The sequence below is a fragment of the Rhincodon typus genome, chromosome 16, assembly GCF_021869965.1.
Source record: "Rhincodon typus isolate 14 chromosome 16, sRhiTyp1.1, whole genome shotgun sequence".
Taxonomy (NCBI): Eukaryota; Metazoa; Chordata; class Chondrichthyes; order Orectolobiformes; family Rhincodontidae; genus Rhincodon; species Rhincodon typus.
In genome coordinates this window covers 20,887,340-20,906,369 of record NC_063347.1, presented here as the reverse complement: position 1 = coordinate 20,906,369, position 19,030 = coordinate 20,887,340, and the positions used below count along the sequence as shown (strand labels likewise).

General features: G+C 38.7%; 1 protein-coding gene across 1 annotated transcript in view; it reads right to left on the bottom strand.

Moving 5' to 3' along the window:
* Positions 1 to 5,316: 5,316 nt before the first annotated feature.
* Positions 5,317 to 19,030, bottom strand: part of slc6a1b (solute carrier family 6 member 1b) — a 28,765-nt gene continuing 15,051 nt past the window's right edge. The window contains exons 12-14 of the mRNA XM_020516591.2: positions 8,587 to 8,687; positions 6,572 to 6,739; positions 5,317 to 5,421 (exon numbers count right to left, since the gene is read on the bottom strand). Of these exons, the coding sequence (XP_020372180.1) occupies positions 5,317 to 5,421; positions 6,572 to 6,739; positions 8,587 to 8,687 (374 nt within the window). The remainder of the gene's footprint in view (positions 5,422 to 6,571; positions 6,740 to 8,586; positions 8,688 to 19,030) is intronic.

The following is a 19,030-nucleotide window of genomic DNA, read 5'->3' as shown; positions in this document are numbered from 1 at the left end:
CCTGTTGCCTGCCACTTTAACACACCACCCTGTTTCCTGGCCAACATCTCTGTCTCAGGCTTGCTGCAGTGTTCCAGTGAAACCCAGCACAAGCTGGAATAACATTTTCCATTTGGGAACCCTGCAACCCTCCCGACTCAATATTGAGTTCAATAATTTTAGGGCCTAAACTCTCCCATATCCTAGCCCCCTATCCCACACACCAGGCCTTGTTATCACATAGCCTGCCATTTCACACTGCCTAACATTAGTCACTAATACTGCCTATGAACAGCTAGTCACTCTCCTAGCTGGATCATGATCAAATCCTTTGTCTATCCAACTGATCTTCTGTCACTTTGGACTCTATCCCCAACCATCGTTTACTCCCTATCCTCTCACACTCCCTATCTTCTGCATATAAACCGATGTTTTCCTAGCTACAGTCAGTTCTGAGGAAGGGTCACTGGACCCGAAACGTTAACTTTGATTTTTTCTTTACAGATGCTGCCAGACTTGCTGAGCTTTTCCTGAAACTTTTGTGTTTGTTCCTGATATACAACATCTGCAGTTCTTTCGGTTTCTGAATGACTGATGCCTTTTTTGTGACTTTCTCAAGTGAATGTAAAATATCTCATTGTACTCCTTCCGAGAAGAACGAGAAGTTATCTCTAGTGTTCTGACCAACAGTTATCCAGCCAACTCACAAAACAGAGTATTTGGACATTAGCATATTTTATGTGGGAGCTTGCTCTTCGGATTGCCACTTTTCCTACTTTTCAGTTATGAACGCGTTTTAAAAATATCCATTGAGTATACACACTTTCAAATGGCTGGTAGTAGTGAGAGTTGCTGTAAAATACCAGTGTTCTTTCTTTAAATTAGTTGGTGGTGTGAAAAATACTATGCATGAAACACCTAAGTATGTGATAGTAGCAACAGAAGGTAATATCAGAGTTTGGCAGTAGTATACCAAAGAATCTGACTACAGGCAGTCCCTGACTAACCTATGCCTGATTTACAAATGCTTGCATTTACAAATGGGGTCCCATATTAATCTTAATTTTAAAGATCTAATTGCAAATGTTTTCTTGTATGTGCGAGCGACTATATTGTATTGTGTTTCTACTTGGCTACAAATCAACTTACAAATGTACTCGAGAATGTAATCCATTCATAACCCGGGGACTGCCTGTATCAGCTTAAGTCCTCAGTTTTATTCCTTCTTTCAACTCAGTAGCAGTGGCTGTATTAGGAGCAGTGATATTTTTAGTCTAAATAATAAAAAGTGTGGACCTAACAGTGTTAGTGTAAATTTATTATGATTTATGCAGTTTTAGTACAAAAGAGAACATTTCAGGTATGTGTCCTGATTATTCACGTTGGTTGTGCATTACTCTGTTTGGATAGGGGAAGAATTTAGATCATTGGACTTTGGATCTAACATTGTGTTACATGATGGAAACTTATGGTGAACACCAATATACAGTGAAGTCAAGTGTCTGTACATGTATGATATGCTGAACAGTGCAGCAAACAGCTTCCGCAAACTTGGTTTGTCAGCTTAGTTTGCTGAATTTGAATAAGCTGTTTACCATCCTCTGGGAATGGTTCAACGGACTGACTTCAGACAGCATTGAGACAAAACCACTTAATTGTAATAAACTGATTTGTTTTTAATTTCCTAGTGTAACAGATCCGGTAGGACAATCTATCTTGGATGTTGCCCACCATTATTTTGCTCATCCTTAATGTACATCGTGTAGCAATAGATTAATAGAAGATGTATCAGACCTGACACTGATCTTGTTATCATTCCTTATAAACCTAAGCCTTTGTCAACAGGCATTAATTAATCAAAATCAGGAGCAATATTCTTGTGAAATTTCTTCCAATTTTGCCTGAGTTCGGTGAGTCTCATTATATTACTGTTCCTAACAGTGTTACAGCTACTGAGTTGAGCGAACTTAATACAAGTGAAAGACCAATCTTGGGATCTTTCTACTCTGTATGGCTCAGCATCACACTTGGTGGTACAATGTCCATTGATATTAAAGTCATTTGGATAGGAAGAAAATCGTTAAAAGTGGCTTTCAAGAAGGGCTTTATCTCAATCTATGACACCAAAATTGGTGGTGTAATGGACAGTGAAGAAGATTATCTCAGAGTATGATGGGACCTTGAACAGATGGGCCAATGGGCCAAGAAGTGGCAGATGGAGTTTAATTTAGATAAATGTGAGGTGTTGCATTTTGGTAAGGCAGGACTTATACAGTCAATGATAGTGTCCTGGGGAGTGTTGCCAAACAAATAGATCTAGGGGTTAAGGTGCATAGTTCCTTGAAAGTGGAGTTGCAGGTAGACAGAGTGGTGAAGAAGGCATTTGGCATTCTGATATTGATTAGAACATTGATTATAGGAGTTGGGAGGTCATGTTGTGGCTGTACAGGGCACTGGTGAGGCCACTTTTAGAATACTGCATTCAGTTCTGGTTGCCCTGCTATAGGACAGATGTTAAACTTGAAAGTATTCAGAAAAGATTTAGAAGATGTTGCCAGGTTTCAAGAGTTTGAACTACGGGGAGAGGCTGAATAGGTTGGGGTTACTTGCCCCTGGGCATCAGAGGCTAAGGAGTGACCTTAGAGAAGTTTATAAAATCATGAGAGGCATGGATGGGGTGAATAGCCAAGGTCTTTTTCCTAGTTGGGGGAGAGCAAAACTAGAGGGCATAGATTTAAAATGAGAGGGGAAAGATTTAAAAAGGACCTGAGGGGAAACCTTTTCACGCAGAGGTTGGTGTATGTATGGAACAAGCTGCCAGAGGAAACGGTGAAGGTGGATACAATTACAACATTTAAAAGGCATCTGGATGGGTATGTAAATAGGAAGAGTTTAGAGGGATATAGGCCAAATGCTGGCAAATGGTACTAGGTCAGATTGGGATGTCTGGAAGGCGTGGACGAGTTGGACTGAATGGTCTGTTTCTCTGCTGTATGACTCTATGACTCTATTTGCAAAAATTGTGCATCTGGTGATAATTTATTGAAAATTTAACTTAAGCTTCTCACTTTGAGTTGGATAAAATTCTTCAGATGAGAGGATTCTGACATTTTTCCAGTAGTGACACATTAATGAAAGCGCCAACTACAGCACAGATATGATGTGAAGACATCAACTCTGGTTTTGGCTGCAAAAAATATTTTGCTTCAGGTTCAGCCTTATGTAAGGAAACTAATCAGATTTTTAACATAGATATACCTCCATGTAATTACAGTGTAAGATAAAGTTTTTATTTGCTTTCCAAAAAATTGACAACATATGTATGACAATCATGCCCTGGTATCATAACACCATTTAGAACTTAACTACACCATTTAATATATACGTCGAAAACTGTACATTTGATCAATTTAACATTTATAAATCTACAAAACAATACTCTTTTTACTAGACTCATTTTATATTGAATATATTTTATACAAATTAAATACATAGCTGACGTTTAAAGAGTAATTATTTGTTTGTGTTAAGAGTTATTGCAGTGTTAAGGTCTATGATGGAAGAATTGTTATTTCTTTGACAAAACTACATTAAATAAGATGCAGACATTTACACTTAATTTTTACACACTTGCTATACAATAACATTTTGACAGATATAGTTGTAATAGTTCCTTTAAAAGCAACTGATGTTTAATCAATGCACATGTACTTTCTATGCTTTTACTTAGAATACATTGTACAATATACTAAATTTTCTTCCATGGTTCTGTTTCCCTGTCACATTTGCGTAGCTGCCATAGACACAAGCTGATGTCTGTCTCAAAGTAGAAAATTTTTGAAACACTGCCTTGATCTACTGCTACATGATATTATGAAATCAATAGTCATTTACCACTCCCTGCATTATAAAGTACACTGTTAATGCCCGGATCTGGATCTTCAAATGTAGCAATTTCAAAATATTTGCTTTGACTACCTACTCAATACAGGCTGAAATGAAAGATAATGCTCAGATTAATAAAAGTTTTATACTAATATTTAAGTATATTCAAATGCTTGCCTAATAGAGATATAACGGCTGCTTTTCACCATAGGGTATTTGAAAGCAAAGAAAATGAGGATTTGGTGTACTTGAATAATTCATTAGTCAAAGCTGAGTTACAATACTAATGACTTGGCTTTAGCACCAAGTAGTAATTTGGTTAGAGATAGTTGAGCAAAGAAGTTCGGGAAAATGAATAAATGACACAAAACTAAAATTTTCCAACATCTAATGAACAAAAATCTAGAGAAGCCAGGACAGTGATAGCATGGGGCACCCTCTAAACTGCATACTGCACTTTCTCCCTCTATCATTCCCTCTACATGTGCAGCAACATCTTGTCCTTCTGTCAGACTACTTACATTTGCTTTTGCATTCCCCATTTCCACTGGCCTAGCCTCTAAACCTGTGCTTCTTATGCCAGTCTGTATGATCTGTGCTGTCAATTGTTACTGCAATAAATTAATGTTCTTTCTACTTGCCCTCAGCAAGAGACATAAATGAACATTATTAAAGGTTGGGACTATCTTGGACACTAATTTAAATTATAAAATGCTATTAACAATATAGAGAAGAATTTCTTTCTATTTATTCTAGTATTAATATTTTGCTTGCTGTGACTGGAAAAAAAGTGAATCCTCACATTGGCATCTGACAGTGTTACTTGGGTGGACCAGGAGGTGAAGAAGAAAACATGGGGAAAGAGCTGAAAAAAGTGGATGTCAAGTGGACAGGGAATTCCTACAGTTTACAGCATCCACTATCAAGAATGTAAATGTTACAGGAAGAAAATTAAGTACTATTCCGGAAAATATGACAGGACCATTCAAGAGTAGATAAGAAAATTCTATGATTTTATTGCAAAACCATAATTCTGATTAATGGCCTTCATGCTATAAACTTGACAGACTGAATATGTTGACGTGTATAAAATAATCACGTCTACATGGTCATAAAATCAAAGAGTTTTAGGTCCCAGAGGGAAGCTATTTGGCCCATCATGTCTGTACCAGCTCTTTGAAAAGAAAACTATAGTTTAAAAAAATGCTAACAGTCTGCCTCTATTGATGGTTCTCTGCCAAAATTACATTGTTATCAAAACCTGATCTGAAACATTTTTTGTTAAGCATTTTACTGATGTCCATCAACAAAGGTTTAGAGCCTGTATAACTATTGATCATATTTGTGATAGGAGGTAGGTGCACAATAATGTAACTACAGTCCTTGGTCTCGATCAACCGGTGAAAGATTCATTTTCTGGGCAGTGTTAGTATCTTATATTTAATAAATAATCTACATATAGGCTTCATCGCTTGGAGTGTTGCCATGCTCAGGCTGTTCTGGTCCATTCTCCCGGCATTTTGTGTCCTCAGTTGGTTGAGTCATAAGTCGAAGACGCTATGAGCCAAAATAATAAAAGTAAAAAAACTTTTAAAGGCTTGGAATGTGGACAATAATGGTTATTATTCAAATATTATGCATTAATCTCATGTCAAGAATAACAGTTCTTTTGGAAAACCTTGGAGTTATACTAACAAAAATGCAAAGCTACTGTTCGTTTTGAGCAAATAGCATCAATCTTATAATTAAATAAAAAAATTTGAATGGAATATCTTGAATGTGATGAATCTTTCCATCTGTTTAATTGAAAATAAAATAAAGAACATATTTTCTAGTTGCCATTTACACTTCATTCAAGTGATAAATGAAATGCTTAATTCAGTTCAATAAAACTTGATGTTCTAAAGTGGCCTTAATGATCGCCTTCAATGAGCGATCGAATCAGGGAAATGTTGTACTGCTGAGATTATAACAGACTCTTCAAGCTCAACTTTTCTTGTCCTGGGTCACCTCCTTTTTCACTTTAGCTCAGACTGAAGGATCAACTGATATGCAAGTGAATATGCAAGAAATACTGCAGAATTCATACCCTGTTCACATTCACCCTTGTACTTACATAAACAAGTTATGTAAATGAATGGAGATTTAAAAGGCCAAGTCTCTAAGGTTGTGAAAGTGAATGACTGATTGCCCTGAAAATTTCCATACCAAGTAGGACACATACTTATCATTAAAGATGTGCAACTACATTAAAAAAACTTTAACATTTTCTTCTGTCACCAAAGAGGAGATGCCAAATATAGGTTATTTGGAGGTTTTACAGGATTTGATGTTTAACAGATGTATTTGGATCGAGGTTCATACAACAGGAACAAGGAAGCCAGCTTTATGTTTAAGTTTTAAAAATAAAACAATTAACAGCTGGAAAGATAAAATTCATAGATACTTGCGTAGGATTTATAATCTAATGAGTAATTCTCCAGCAATTTTCTTGTTCTGATCAGGTGTTATTGTGTCTTTCTATCTCCTGCAATGCTTTGTATTTTAAGTGTTTCTTGTTTATTTCAGAATTTTGGTATTTACAGTATTTTGATTTTCTACTTTTCAATCTGGATGCTTCTTTAACTGATTGAATCCTGGTTATTTTTTAGAAGTTAAGCTCACAACAAAATGTGTCGAATGTGGCCCATTAGGTGTTTTCACTTACCTGTTTTAAAGAGCCCTTTGAAGTGAGGAACAAGTAACCCATATAGCCAGGAATTAATATCATGGATGATAAAGCCATAAACCAGCCCACACCTTGGCCCCACTTGGGAAAAACATAACTTCCCATCGTAAGTGGTGTCATTTCAATTGCGCTGAAGAGAAATACACCCTGGGAAACAAATAATTCTAGTATTCATACAGCATCCTATTTTATCATGCAAAAACATTACAAAACACTTCACACACAATGCATTTATTTGATTTATACTTAATGCTATTAAATGGGCACAGTTCAACAAAATCTTAAAGTAAAAGTATAGAAAGAATTGCATTTAAACAGGTTCTTTCATGACTACAACTTGTCCTGAAGTGCTTCACGACAAATTAATTATTTGTGAAGTGTCGTCCCTGTTATAATGTAGGAAATGTAGAAGTCAATTTGTACCCAGCAAACTCCCACAAATAAATGTCATCAGTGGTCCCTTACAGACGAGGATGACTCTTCCACTCTCAGGGTGAATTTGTAGGTGGCTGTACAGACCAATGCAGCTTCTGCAGGCTCTGTTACACATGGGACAGAAGGTGTCGTGGGAAGGGATGGATGGGGCATGAGTGTGGCAGCATGCGACGCTGTTTCGCTTGGCTTCCACTTTTACCCCACGGCAAGGCTTGCAGTGCTTCCCGGATGCTCTCCCTCCACTTTGGACAGTCTTGGGCCAGAGATTCCTGGGTGTCTCTGGGAATGCCACACCCCATCAGTGAGGCCTTGAGAGTATCACTGAAGCATGTCCTCTATCCACCTGGGGCTGACCCACCGTTTTAAAGCTGGGAGTAGAGCACTGGCTTCGGAACTCTCCTGTCGGTCATGTGGGCAACATACCCAATCAATCTTAGCCAATCAAGGGTGGTCAGTGTCTCAACGAGATAAACTATTTGCACGATATTGATCTAGGTATAAATACTGGGCAGAAAACTTCTTTGTCCTTCTTTGAAATAAAGGCCCTCAGCTTATTGTCGCACCACAAAACAGGCACTAGTTGTTCTCACTGCCAGCTGCAGTGCTCCTTGCAGTCAGGTATCCCTGCAATTGTGCTTGGCAGGCTTGAACCACAAATTATATCCCTTGTTCCAAAAGGATGCTGATGCTCTGCATTGTCAAGCACGATCTGCCAACTTTCCCTGTTACCTGCTTTGAATCAGTAGCATGTTACCCAATGGGCAAGACCCCCTCCTTCATTATAAAAAAACTATCATTTACATAGCACCCTTCAGGTTTATCAAAGCACTGACACCCAGTGAATGACCTTAGAAATGTTTTCACTATTCTAATTTAGGAAATGCAGCAGTGAATTTGCTCCCAGCAATCTCCCACAAGCACTGTGATAATGACCAGATAGGCTGCTTCTTGTGATTTGGACTGAGGGTCAGTTCACCTGCTCTTTTTGCCATGGAATCTTTAAATCCATGTGAACATGCATTGGAATATAAACATGGATTCAAACACTGGACTCAACAAATTTCCTCAGGTGACCATGACTGTTTCCCCTCTGTGATTCTGCTCCTTTCAGCTAGCCTGTCCCAGTTTAGTGCATGCAGCCTGTGCGCTTTCATGAAAATCACAATATCCCCCTTAATAAGTGCGTGATGAGTTCTTTAGTAATGTTAATTGGCCTAAATAATGAATCAGCTACAATCTCGGGCTTGCCTCCTGAGTCCTTGTGAAACTGGACAATGCCAGGAAAAGTGTCAGGAAACCTGTAAGTCACTTAGTGCCTGTAATTTCACCCTGTCCTCCTTCGTTCTTGCCCCAGCAGAATCCAACCCAATCCATTGTATACACTGCTCTCAAACCATTCCAGTGACTGGGTCAGTCCTGAAAACATTTGCAATTTATGGCTGCAGACCTTATGACTGACCTGTGAAGTAATTTTTGTGATGTTTGTAATGGAACACATGAGCAGTTTGTATTTATTTAAAATGAATAATTTGACATCAAGATAGCAAGCTTTGCCTTACCCCCACAATAATTGGAGTGAAAAATGACCAGCAGAGTTTCCACCAGAGGCAAGGTCTGTGGCCAACCATCTCCCCAATGTTGTCAAAGAACCTGTTCACTCCTGAAGGAAGAAAATATTAATTTACTGGTATTCACATAGTAAATAAGCAAATACATGAAGCAAATTCATATCCATATAGAAACAAACACACTCAACAATAGTTAATTTGAGTGTAATAATTAAATAAGTAAAACTTCTGTTAACTTATTGAATAAATAAATATAGACAGTATGCATTCTGTGTAAAGGGTAGAATCAATATGTGAATTAAAACCATGAAAATATTGTAAAATGTTCTGCAACTGAATACAATATTGCTAACATGGTTTTTTTCCCCAACAGTGCAGGATAATTAAGATGTGATCTGAAAACTACGTGGGAGCTTATCTGCATGTTTTATGGCACATAATTTATTGCTGGGCATTTTTAAAGTATTGTGGACAAACCAATTTAGCATAATGACATTCTGAGAACAGATGGGATTTGTAAATGGTATAGTTTAAGCAAACGTATTTTTGTAGAGACTGGATGTCAAAGTATATTCCTCAAATATACAAATAGGTTAATCTTTCATAGTTGACTGTTTTTGAACAAGGTGCACTTGAAATGCATGTTTATAGTTAGTTTGTGAATGAAATAAACTTCTTTTCAGTTACTAATAACTGACCATTTGAAAATTATGGCACATTCTTTGGATTAATTATCTATTATTCTTTTCAAAGTTGCCCAAATATATTGCTCAGTTGTTAATTTCAAAAGTCTTCCAGTTTGACTGCACAGTAGTTCAATTCTCTCAGGTCATCAATAAGTGTCTAGCTGCTGTAATTGATTATTGCTGGCATCCTTTATATTGCCCACCAATCTAACTGTTTCTCTAAGCCCTTGATGCTTCTCTCATAGAACAAAGACAAAATATGGACTTTTCTCTTGTTTCACTGGTGGAAAGATAATGTTAACATGTATCATTTGTAATCTCCCACTGGGTATAAATGGAATCTCAGTTGAGGTAAATCTTCTTTTCCAGCAAATCATGAAACACACAAACTGAGGTGAAAATTAGTTTGTCAGATATTCTAGTCCTCGTGACAAGACAGTATTTCAATATCATATCATATCTTTCCATTGCTTTTTATTCCCAATAAACATAGGGAAAGCCAAGAAAATCCCTGAGATGGTCCGCAGCTGATTAGATGTATTTGAAAACCAATTAGTTTCTGAGAATTTGTTCTTAGATATCCATTTGCAAAAAAAAATTGTTTCATTCAAATGAATTTCATGTTTGATTGGCAACCATTTTTAATGCTCTCCTAGGAGTTTGCAGCAAGCAGCAGAATATTTTCCCATGAACCAAATTAGTAATAGGATTATTACTTTAAGGTAAGACGGGTGAGCTGTTTAAGAATGATCTTGTCACACGTTTGAAAAGCATAAGGATGCAGACGATGTCTGAAAGTAAATACTGGGCAGTTTTATGTTTGACAGACCACTCCTTGAAGATGCAGAACATCAAATATACTGTGATATGATGGTATGCAAAAAGTAAAAGGTAAGATAAATTCGCCATGGTCCTACTCTCCCATTAGAGAGAGACAACTGGTGGTGGTTCAACCTGATGGTCACCATGCCTCAAGCAAGGAGAGAGGTTGAGATAGAGTGTCTTTTGTGCTAACCTCAACGAGTGTAGAAATTAAGCTATGTTGTCTAGTGCTGTTCAGTATTGCAAAATAGCTGTCTAGCCAACTGAGCTATACCACAAGTACTGAGTTGAACACTTTTCTCATGAGATTTTTGGTTGAAATACTGAGTCGGCTACTGTTTGAGCCTTCATTGTTACTTTAAAGTTTCCTTAAGTTTAATACAATGAAAAATAATTCAGGTCACCTTGCTGAGTATTGCTGGAGGAAAATCTGACAACCGTCCAACTCTAGTTAATTGCTTAATTGTTCTCATGTTGCTTGGCTGTTATCCCTGATGAGCAATGGTGTTGACAATTTCTAGGTTGTTACTAATTTGTTGTCTTGTTCCAGATTCAGAAATTTTCCTCAGTGAAAGACTCATCTGCCTTATATATTCAGTTTTATTCCCATCTATTAGGACTGAGCCACTGATCTCTTCAATTCTTTCTCATTTTTGTCTCTCCCAGGCTGTAAAACTTTCTGCAGGTGTACCTCTTTCTTCCAAAATCCTAACGTAATTGGGACAGTCACAAAACAATTCTGTCCAATTGGCAGCTGAAACCATGTTGCTTTTTTATAATTTAGTTTCTTCAAACCTCCTTTTTTTAGATGCAAGTTCTGTTTTGTTTCTTTCTGTAAACCCATTTCTCTTCTGTTTTTCAGCAGAAAATAATCCCTTGCCTTTCCCTTAACAACACAAGCAATGAAAAGGAGATTGCTCATGTTTTCCCATTAAAATGACTGAATATTTCACGCCATTAACAACTTCTTGTTAACTATAAATTCAGATGAGTAGTCATCGACCAGAAACACTGATAATGTTTCTCTCTCATAGATGCTGCTGAAATGATTGAGTATTACTGACACATTCTATTTCTAGTTTGAAGATTGATTATCCTGATGGTTTGAATCTTGTCTTGTTCTTGGACAGAGTTGAGTAAAAGAGTGGAAAATGAAGGTTGTGTTTAAAATCTGCCTTGGTAAAAAGATTGCATTAAGGCTAAGTGTCCATTGAAATTTCTAGTTCTTTTTTCACGGTTCTACCACAAAAATTATGAGCCACTCTGTCCAAAATGTGCAAGCACAGCAGACAAAGCAATAAGCGCTGATTAACATTCAAACATTATTCGCGGTGAACAAGGAGCCTCAAATAATGCTTATACACTGCCGTAAAAGATGAAACACTTGCTTCTGTCATTTGTTGCATTTATGGTTACTACAGCTATGGAATAAAGATGGATATCACTAATAGATTTCCTCATTTACAATGTAAGATAGCTGATAGCATCATATACAACGAAAGAACTGTAATAATTTGATGACAGCTGCAGATAATTTAATGGAAGCGTTGTATATTGGTGCCATTTTTATGACTATAATCTTAGAACTGCAATTATACTGAAGCTGCCATTATTAGGCTATTAGCTGCACAGCATGATGCACTGTTAGCATCAGTTGAATCTGAATTACATTGTTTCTGGTCACATTGAGGTCAGGTGCCATGCAGTGCTGCATTTTTCCTTGAACTTACGCTCATCAAGCAATTTATTTCAATAGCCCTGAAAATATGTCACAGAATACCAGGGTACAATTTGCGTTGATTGTTTTTTCTCCATTCTTTTTACAGTGCCAACTTGTTTATTTGTAAACATATTAATTTCTCTGCTGTTGTAAGAACACAGAAGTAGACTTTTCCACCCCAGAAATCTGTTCTGTAATACAATCAGATCGTGCCTAGTTTGTACCTCAACTTCATTTACCTGCCTTTGTTCCACATCCCTGACTAACTTTAATTAATAAATATCAATCAAACTTAATCCTGAACATTTTAATTGACTTGGTATCCATAGCTATTTGGGGTATGAGTGCCAGGTTTGTCCAACACTTTGTGTGATAAAGTGTTTTCCTGATTTCACTCCTGTGCCAGTACCTAGAAGAGGGATTGGCGGCAATGAATGTACCCATCAAATGTTGTTAGGCTGGCAACCAACATTATAAGAATTAGTATTTAGCATGTGACTGTACATTGAACTGACCTACATTGAAGCTCAGCACCAATTCAAAGTAGCACAAGTGAGCATTTACCCTACAACACTATAATCACTGTCAAGTTGTTTTGCTATAGTAGCAAAATGCCATGAACCCAGAGTGAGATCCTCACTATCAATATGAAGCCAGGTTACAATGTAACTCCTGATTTACGTTAAACAAGTAAAGCAACTCAAACTGGTAAACACATCCTGAGACAAGCTTCAGGTAGTGGTCTCAGAGCTTGCTTCTGTATGTTCACACATGAGATAGCGTTCTGATCCCTGGGCTGTACTGCCACCAGTATTGATGCACACTTGGATTTCAATTGTATCCATGTAAAGTGGTAGCAACACTGCATCTTGGAAAATGCTCAAAGTAGGAAGTCTGAAATACATTCAAAAAGCTCAAAGCTAGCAGTCTCAGAATTTAACTGGTTACAAATGAAATATACAAGTTTAGTTTTAGATCTGTACAGAAAACTGTACAAAATGTATGCAGGTATTGTACATTGTAGATAGTTCTGTATTCTCTGGAGTTTAGAAGAAAGTGATCTAATTGTAACATACAAGATTATAAAGGAGTTTTACAGCGTAGACATTTCATGTCATAGTCATAGAGATGCACAGCACAGAAACAGACCTTTCGGTTCAATTCATTCACAAACACATGTGCAAGCATCTCCTTACAGCATATTGCACATGCTCTATGGTGTTAGCAATTACAGCCTCAATACAACCAAAGTACAGGTATCTGTGTTTTTCCATTTTGGAGATTGGGTAATCCTGCAGGCCCTGACCAGTCCAGGGATTACAGGTAATGTCATCGGAGAGATATAAATAGACCAGTCAGGGCTCTGGACTATCCTCAGTTGAAGCTGTCCTCCCAGGTCAGTTTTAGGGTTGGGCTATGGTCTGTTCTGGGGATTTGGGTGGTAGACATCAAGGGATTTATCAAAAGGCATACTGTGTTGGGGAAAATGGGAAACTCAAGTGCGGAGAACGGAGCAATTATGTTGGGACGCAGAAGGTATAATGACTGTGAAGGGAGAAATCCAATTATAAATGTAGGATCTTATATAGCATGGGACTACACGAGATACAGCAGGAGGGAAGTAACTGTATTTTCACTATTTTCACAAGTCACTACCAATGTGGCATCATTGGGGGAAATTGTGGATTACAATACTGGGCATGCTGATGAGGTAGGCCAGGGAATGAGGGAATAGTGATAATTAGATAAAATGGTTGGCTGGGAACAGGGGATGCCTCACAGTAGATGGGGATGAGAGAACAACAACACATAAGTTTAGGTGAAAGGCAGGGGGAGGTGGAAATCTTGACTTTCAAGAAGGCCTGGAACTGTTTCTCAGGATCATGACTTGGGCACCATTCCAAATTTAACCAAATCTCAATGACAGAATAAGGATGAAAAATGGCTGCCAGCACACTCCCAGTGGGTGGAATAAGTTTGTTTTGTTTGTTGGCGTGCTCCTTTGGATAATGAGCGGCCCTTCAAGGGACAATTACATTAACCAGGCACCCTTAAACATAATAAGACGTCTGCCATTAAATTGCTCTGCATGCACAGCTCATGCATTGACACATATTAGAAACCTTAGTCACAAGCTATCATGACCATGACGACAAATTATTTCTACTAATCTTTGTGAAGCAGAAATGGCCACAGGTGACCTTTGAAGTGTCACCTGTGTTCTTAAATTTAACAAATTGCAAATCTATCACAGCTTTGCAAGAAGGCAGAGCTGTTCCCCTGTCACAGCAAAATGTAACTAGGTGAGAACTTAGGCCCTTATAGTCAATGTTGTGTTTCATGGGTAATTATGGGGGAGGGTTCCAAGAAGTGGTATGCCTATCACAGTTACTATATCTCAAAATATTTGAGTGACATGGCTTGTGCTGCATACACCTGCATCAAGTATAATATCACAGAGACCCATGTAGAGGCATTTCATGGCCCTCTTTCTAGGAGGCCTCTATGTCATTTTGTACAGCAGCCTGTGTGTTTGATATGACTGTCAGGACTCACATCCCTATAAGGTGTTCGGTTTCTGATATTCCCATGCAGGTTCACTGCAGTGTCCCTAATGGGTCCATTAACAGCAGGTGCTATCATTGCTGTCGATACGTTGAAGAGCGTCAAAGTGTTAGCAAGCCCAGGGCCAACAGCAACCTCCAGCAAATACCGAACGGCTTCCACATGAAGAAGCTGCAGCAGAAGATCCCCCTCAGGATGTGGAGGAATTTTAGAAATCCAAGAATGTGCTGACCTCGCTGTCATTTCCTCCACATGACTGAAGCTCAGCGCAGACACAGACTGAGCATGCCCTGGAGCACCATTACAGAACACTGTCATCTTCTAGAGCGGCACTTGTGCTCTGAAGGAGTGGGAGACCATCCCATCCTTTCCCAGATCTGCATCAGGTATCCTGGCAGCTGCCATGATGCCAATATTCTTGATATCTCTCAAGTGCATGGCTCATGTGAAGGGCTAAATGCCATACAACAATAGCTACAGGGATCCAAGGATTACCCTCTCCAAACGTAACTGATGACTCTTTTACAAAATCCACTGGCCAAGACAGATCATAGATCCCAATGCAGCCCTGTTTTCCACTAAGTCCATTGTGGAACAGCCAATACAGCTACTCAAGGAAATTCTGATGCTTGGATTGATTTGGAGAAGCCTCACATGCTGTGCTCTGAACAATTAGGGCAGGCGATCAGGAAATATGATGGATGCTGAGGAGCTCAGAATGCAGCAGCATTCTTCCAAGGAGCAAGATGAGAACATTATTTGTGAGGGACATCACTTTCACCATGATACAGCAATGCAGCATTGTGCACATCAAGCCTGACTTAGCTGATACCCACTTCCAAACGATCTAATTTGGGTGAAGGCATTTGCTGAATGTAGATTTTTTTTTGTTGGAAAGGCAAACATGCCCTGTTTATGCACAAAAGAAAATGAAGCTTCTTAGTTAGGTCTTTCTTCATCTTCCTATTGTGCGATGAAAGTTACCTTTATTAACTTTTTGAAGGCATTACGACATTGGCCGCTCTCACATTCAAGAATGACAACATTGTCTGTTCTGAAGGGATGTATGAAAGAGCTGCTTCACTTTGACCATGGTATCTACTTACCTGGTCTTACAGCTAAAATGACAGTTGATCAGACCATGATGTTTTAATGTGAATATATATTTGCAGATGCAAGATTCAATTTACAGTGCAGGGCTATCTACGTGCACTCAAAAGGTTGCTTTTTCCTTGAACTCTCCACTATATCAACAGACAGCTGGTTGGAAGGTATCTGCTCTGTACTGGAGCCTGTTGGCCTGGAAGACTTGGGCAGATGACCCCAGTGGTGTTTTGGCTGCAGGGCATAGAAGTGCTGAGATTGCCCTGCACAGATGCAGGCTCACACTCCTCAACTGTAAATTTCACAGGGTTGGGGAAAACAGTTTGGAGGTAAACGAGCTAGGTACCTCTGTATTGTCTTTCGAGGACATTCACATAGTGAGGGGAGGGGAGGTGCAAGGAGCTATGTGTGGTCACTCCTCCATCTGAATATCTGCTGATACTACGTTGACTCTTTGAGAGGAAGGACTATCTGGAGTGAGGTTGAGGTTCCTTATCCCCCCATTGGCTTGCTGCTGTTGCTGATCACCAATGACTGAAGCAATGGAGTGCAGCTCGGTGTGTATTTCCAACAACCACTAAGTATTCTGCTGAGCCTCGCTTTCCAAGGCAGTTGCCAACCTCTCTATGGAGACGGACAAGTGCATGCATGTTCAAACCAGCATGGTTCTGACAATGTCAATGAACTTATCTAAAGTTTGATCCAGTTTACCAAGTCTCTCTGACAAACCTTCCTGTTGATCCTTCTACTGTCGGTGCATTTTATGAAGCTACTAATGGTAGATACCATGGAGTCATCTTCTGCCTGTGATTGATCAGGTGCCTGGTCTCTGGCAGCCCTCTGAGTACCAGTGGTCTGGGGCATTTCTTCCTCAAGCACCTGTGGCATCCATTAGATTGTGCTCCCAAGTCTATTCTATGTAAAGTACCCACCAATGCGCGAGTCTCTGAACTGGTGGAGGATGCAGGAGTAAGACTTGCTAGTGCATCCTTCTTCAGGCTTGGAGGAGAATCTGTTGGCTGAGGGATTTGTCTCTCCATGGCAGAAGCTGTTTTGGTGCTGCTCGTGCCTGCATAGGAGAAGAGAATGAGTTGCACAATAAGGATAGTAGCTTGAGCAGCTTAAGGATATGTTTACAGTGGTGGTAATGGGAGAGTAGTGTATTACATTACAATGAAGCTCAATTGATTTCTCAACATAGACATATCGGCATCCCCATCTGAGCAGTGTCAATTTTTTCCAACTGGATCAAGGATTTTCTCCTCATAGAGGTTGAGGAAATGAATGTTCCTCATCATGCCATGCATCTCTGACCTTTTGTACTAGTTGTGAGACATTTTCTCCTGCAATGAGCTAAATGGAGGGATTGAGTGAAAGGAAACTGGCTAGAAGAGTTGTTAATTGTGATTCAAGAACAGGAGGTGTCTCACATGAATGAGTAGGAATTGCAGAAAGCAGGAAGGCTTAGTAACTTGGGAGGATGAGGTGGGTGGGAGCTATTGAGGGAAGATAATGCATGCAATATTGCAAGTGGTAGGGCATTAGTCTTGGTGGGAGATGTGTGCTGCAGCACAGTGAGGTTGAACATGAGGTAGCTGAGAGAAGATAGAGGACGTTCCTCTTTGTGGCGTGCAGAACGTCATTGATCTTCTTATGCCATTGCTGCACGTTTTCTGTGACTCTTGAAATGACACTGACCTGGGCAGCCATCTCCGTCCATTTTGGCTTCCTCAGATATTGTGCTTTCCATTGGCAGTCCTGAAGAAAGAGAACATCCCTCTACTCCTCCAATTTTCCAGTAGGACCTGCTGCTCCCTGCTTGGGGAACCTAGGTGCCAAATTGCTTTCTTAACCATATCCTCTCACATTGTGATCAAACAGCAGAAGGTCCCAGCAGTGATGAATGTTTCTGTCTCTGGGAGTGCACGATTCAAATAGAAAGATGCTATGGAGGCTGGATGTATAATTATTGAGGTGAGCAGTGGAAGGCTGCATGAGAAGAGTTGACATGGCCCATGGAGGGAAATCATTCATTAAACTGACACTCAACTAGAATTTGAGATAATTCAACCAAACGTTTTTTTACTTCTCAATTTCTGTTGGATGTCCTTCCTTATCATCTCTTTACTCATTGCATTACCTTCTAATATTCCAGCTGACATCAGTCTCTTTAATGTCATATGACACAATGCTGGGATTTGCATTATCCTAGGCTTTGGATGCATTCCTGACCAATTGTCCGTCCTGCCTACATCAACAGAAACTTGAATAGTGGATTATTGTTATGCTAACATCACCTGCCACTACAACAGCCCAAACCTATCCAAGAGAAAGTATCTTTCCTATTCAAAATGCATCTAATGTCAAAATTTGTCTGTATTGTTACCACATATACTCAATGAGATATCTGTACCTTTGCATAAAAGGAAACTATGTATTTATTTGAAAGCGGAACAGATTCCTGTTGTCACTACAGCAAGAAAAAAAATTTGGATTTGATTTTTAGTCTAAACTTTCATGATTAAACAGGCAGAACCCTGTTAGTTTTTGTTTTAATTGACAGAGACTTGAACGTCTTTGGGGTACTGAGATTGCATATGCTCTGAAGATCCAAAACCTGTGATTAATTCAAGCTCTGAGAATGGAAATCACAACAATAACCAAGGGATTGAGGCAGATGATTTTGTTTTTGGCATTGAGAGATGGCATAGATAAATTTAAAGGTAGTTTTTTTCATGATTGATTGACCTGTTATTTACTATGGATCAAATTTTAATTTGAGGGTATTTTGTGATGGTGGGCAATCATCATGGATACTTAAATGTATATATAGAGAACAAATCATTTTAGGTATGGAAATTAATTTTAAGATTCCATGACAAATATTCAACTGTACGTTCTTTTAGTAAGTATGAAATTTGAACTCATCAGTGTGCTTTGTGCACTTTGAACTTGTCGGACACTAGGTAAAGTATTTACCTCTATAGCTACATTGTCCAGAAAATATTCAAAGATATTCTGGAATTTTTGTCCAGTAACTTATGCATTTTGGCATTTTCCAACACATCCTGCTGCATTTTGGCAATTTGTGGGGAAAGAAAAAGCATTTGACCAGTTGCATCTCTTCAGATAATTCAACATCAAGTCAAATTTTCCCACAGCTTAATGAATAATGATTTAATACTAGAATCAAAAAAGCAACAATTTGGCAAGAATCCTTATGGAATACTATTCATGTTGCTTGTAAGATGTAATTCAACAGTGGTAAATGACAATTTAATTCTCAGCAGATTTGTTATTTGTTATCATAGTGTATGCCGTAAACTAATTTGTTCATGATTTAAGTGGTTAAATGATGTTTAGCTCTTGGAAAATTGAAAGTTGAAGCAGCATCAATATCCAATTGAACTGTTAACAGAATGTTCTTACCATCCAAAATAACCATATTCTTCTAAAATGAATATACAATTCATTGCAGAAATGCAATTGGATTTCAGAAAATGGTGCCCATCAGGAAATGAGTACCAAATACGTGAAG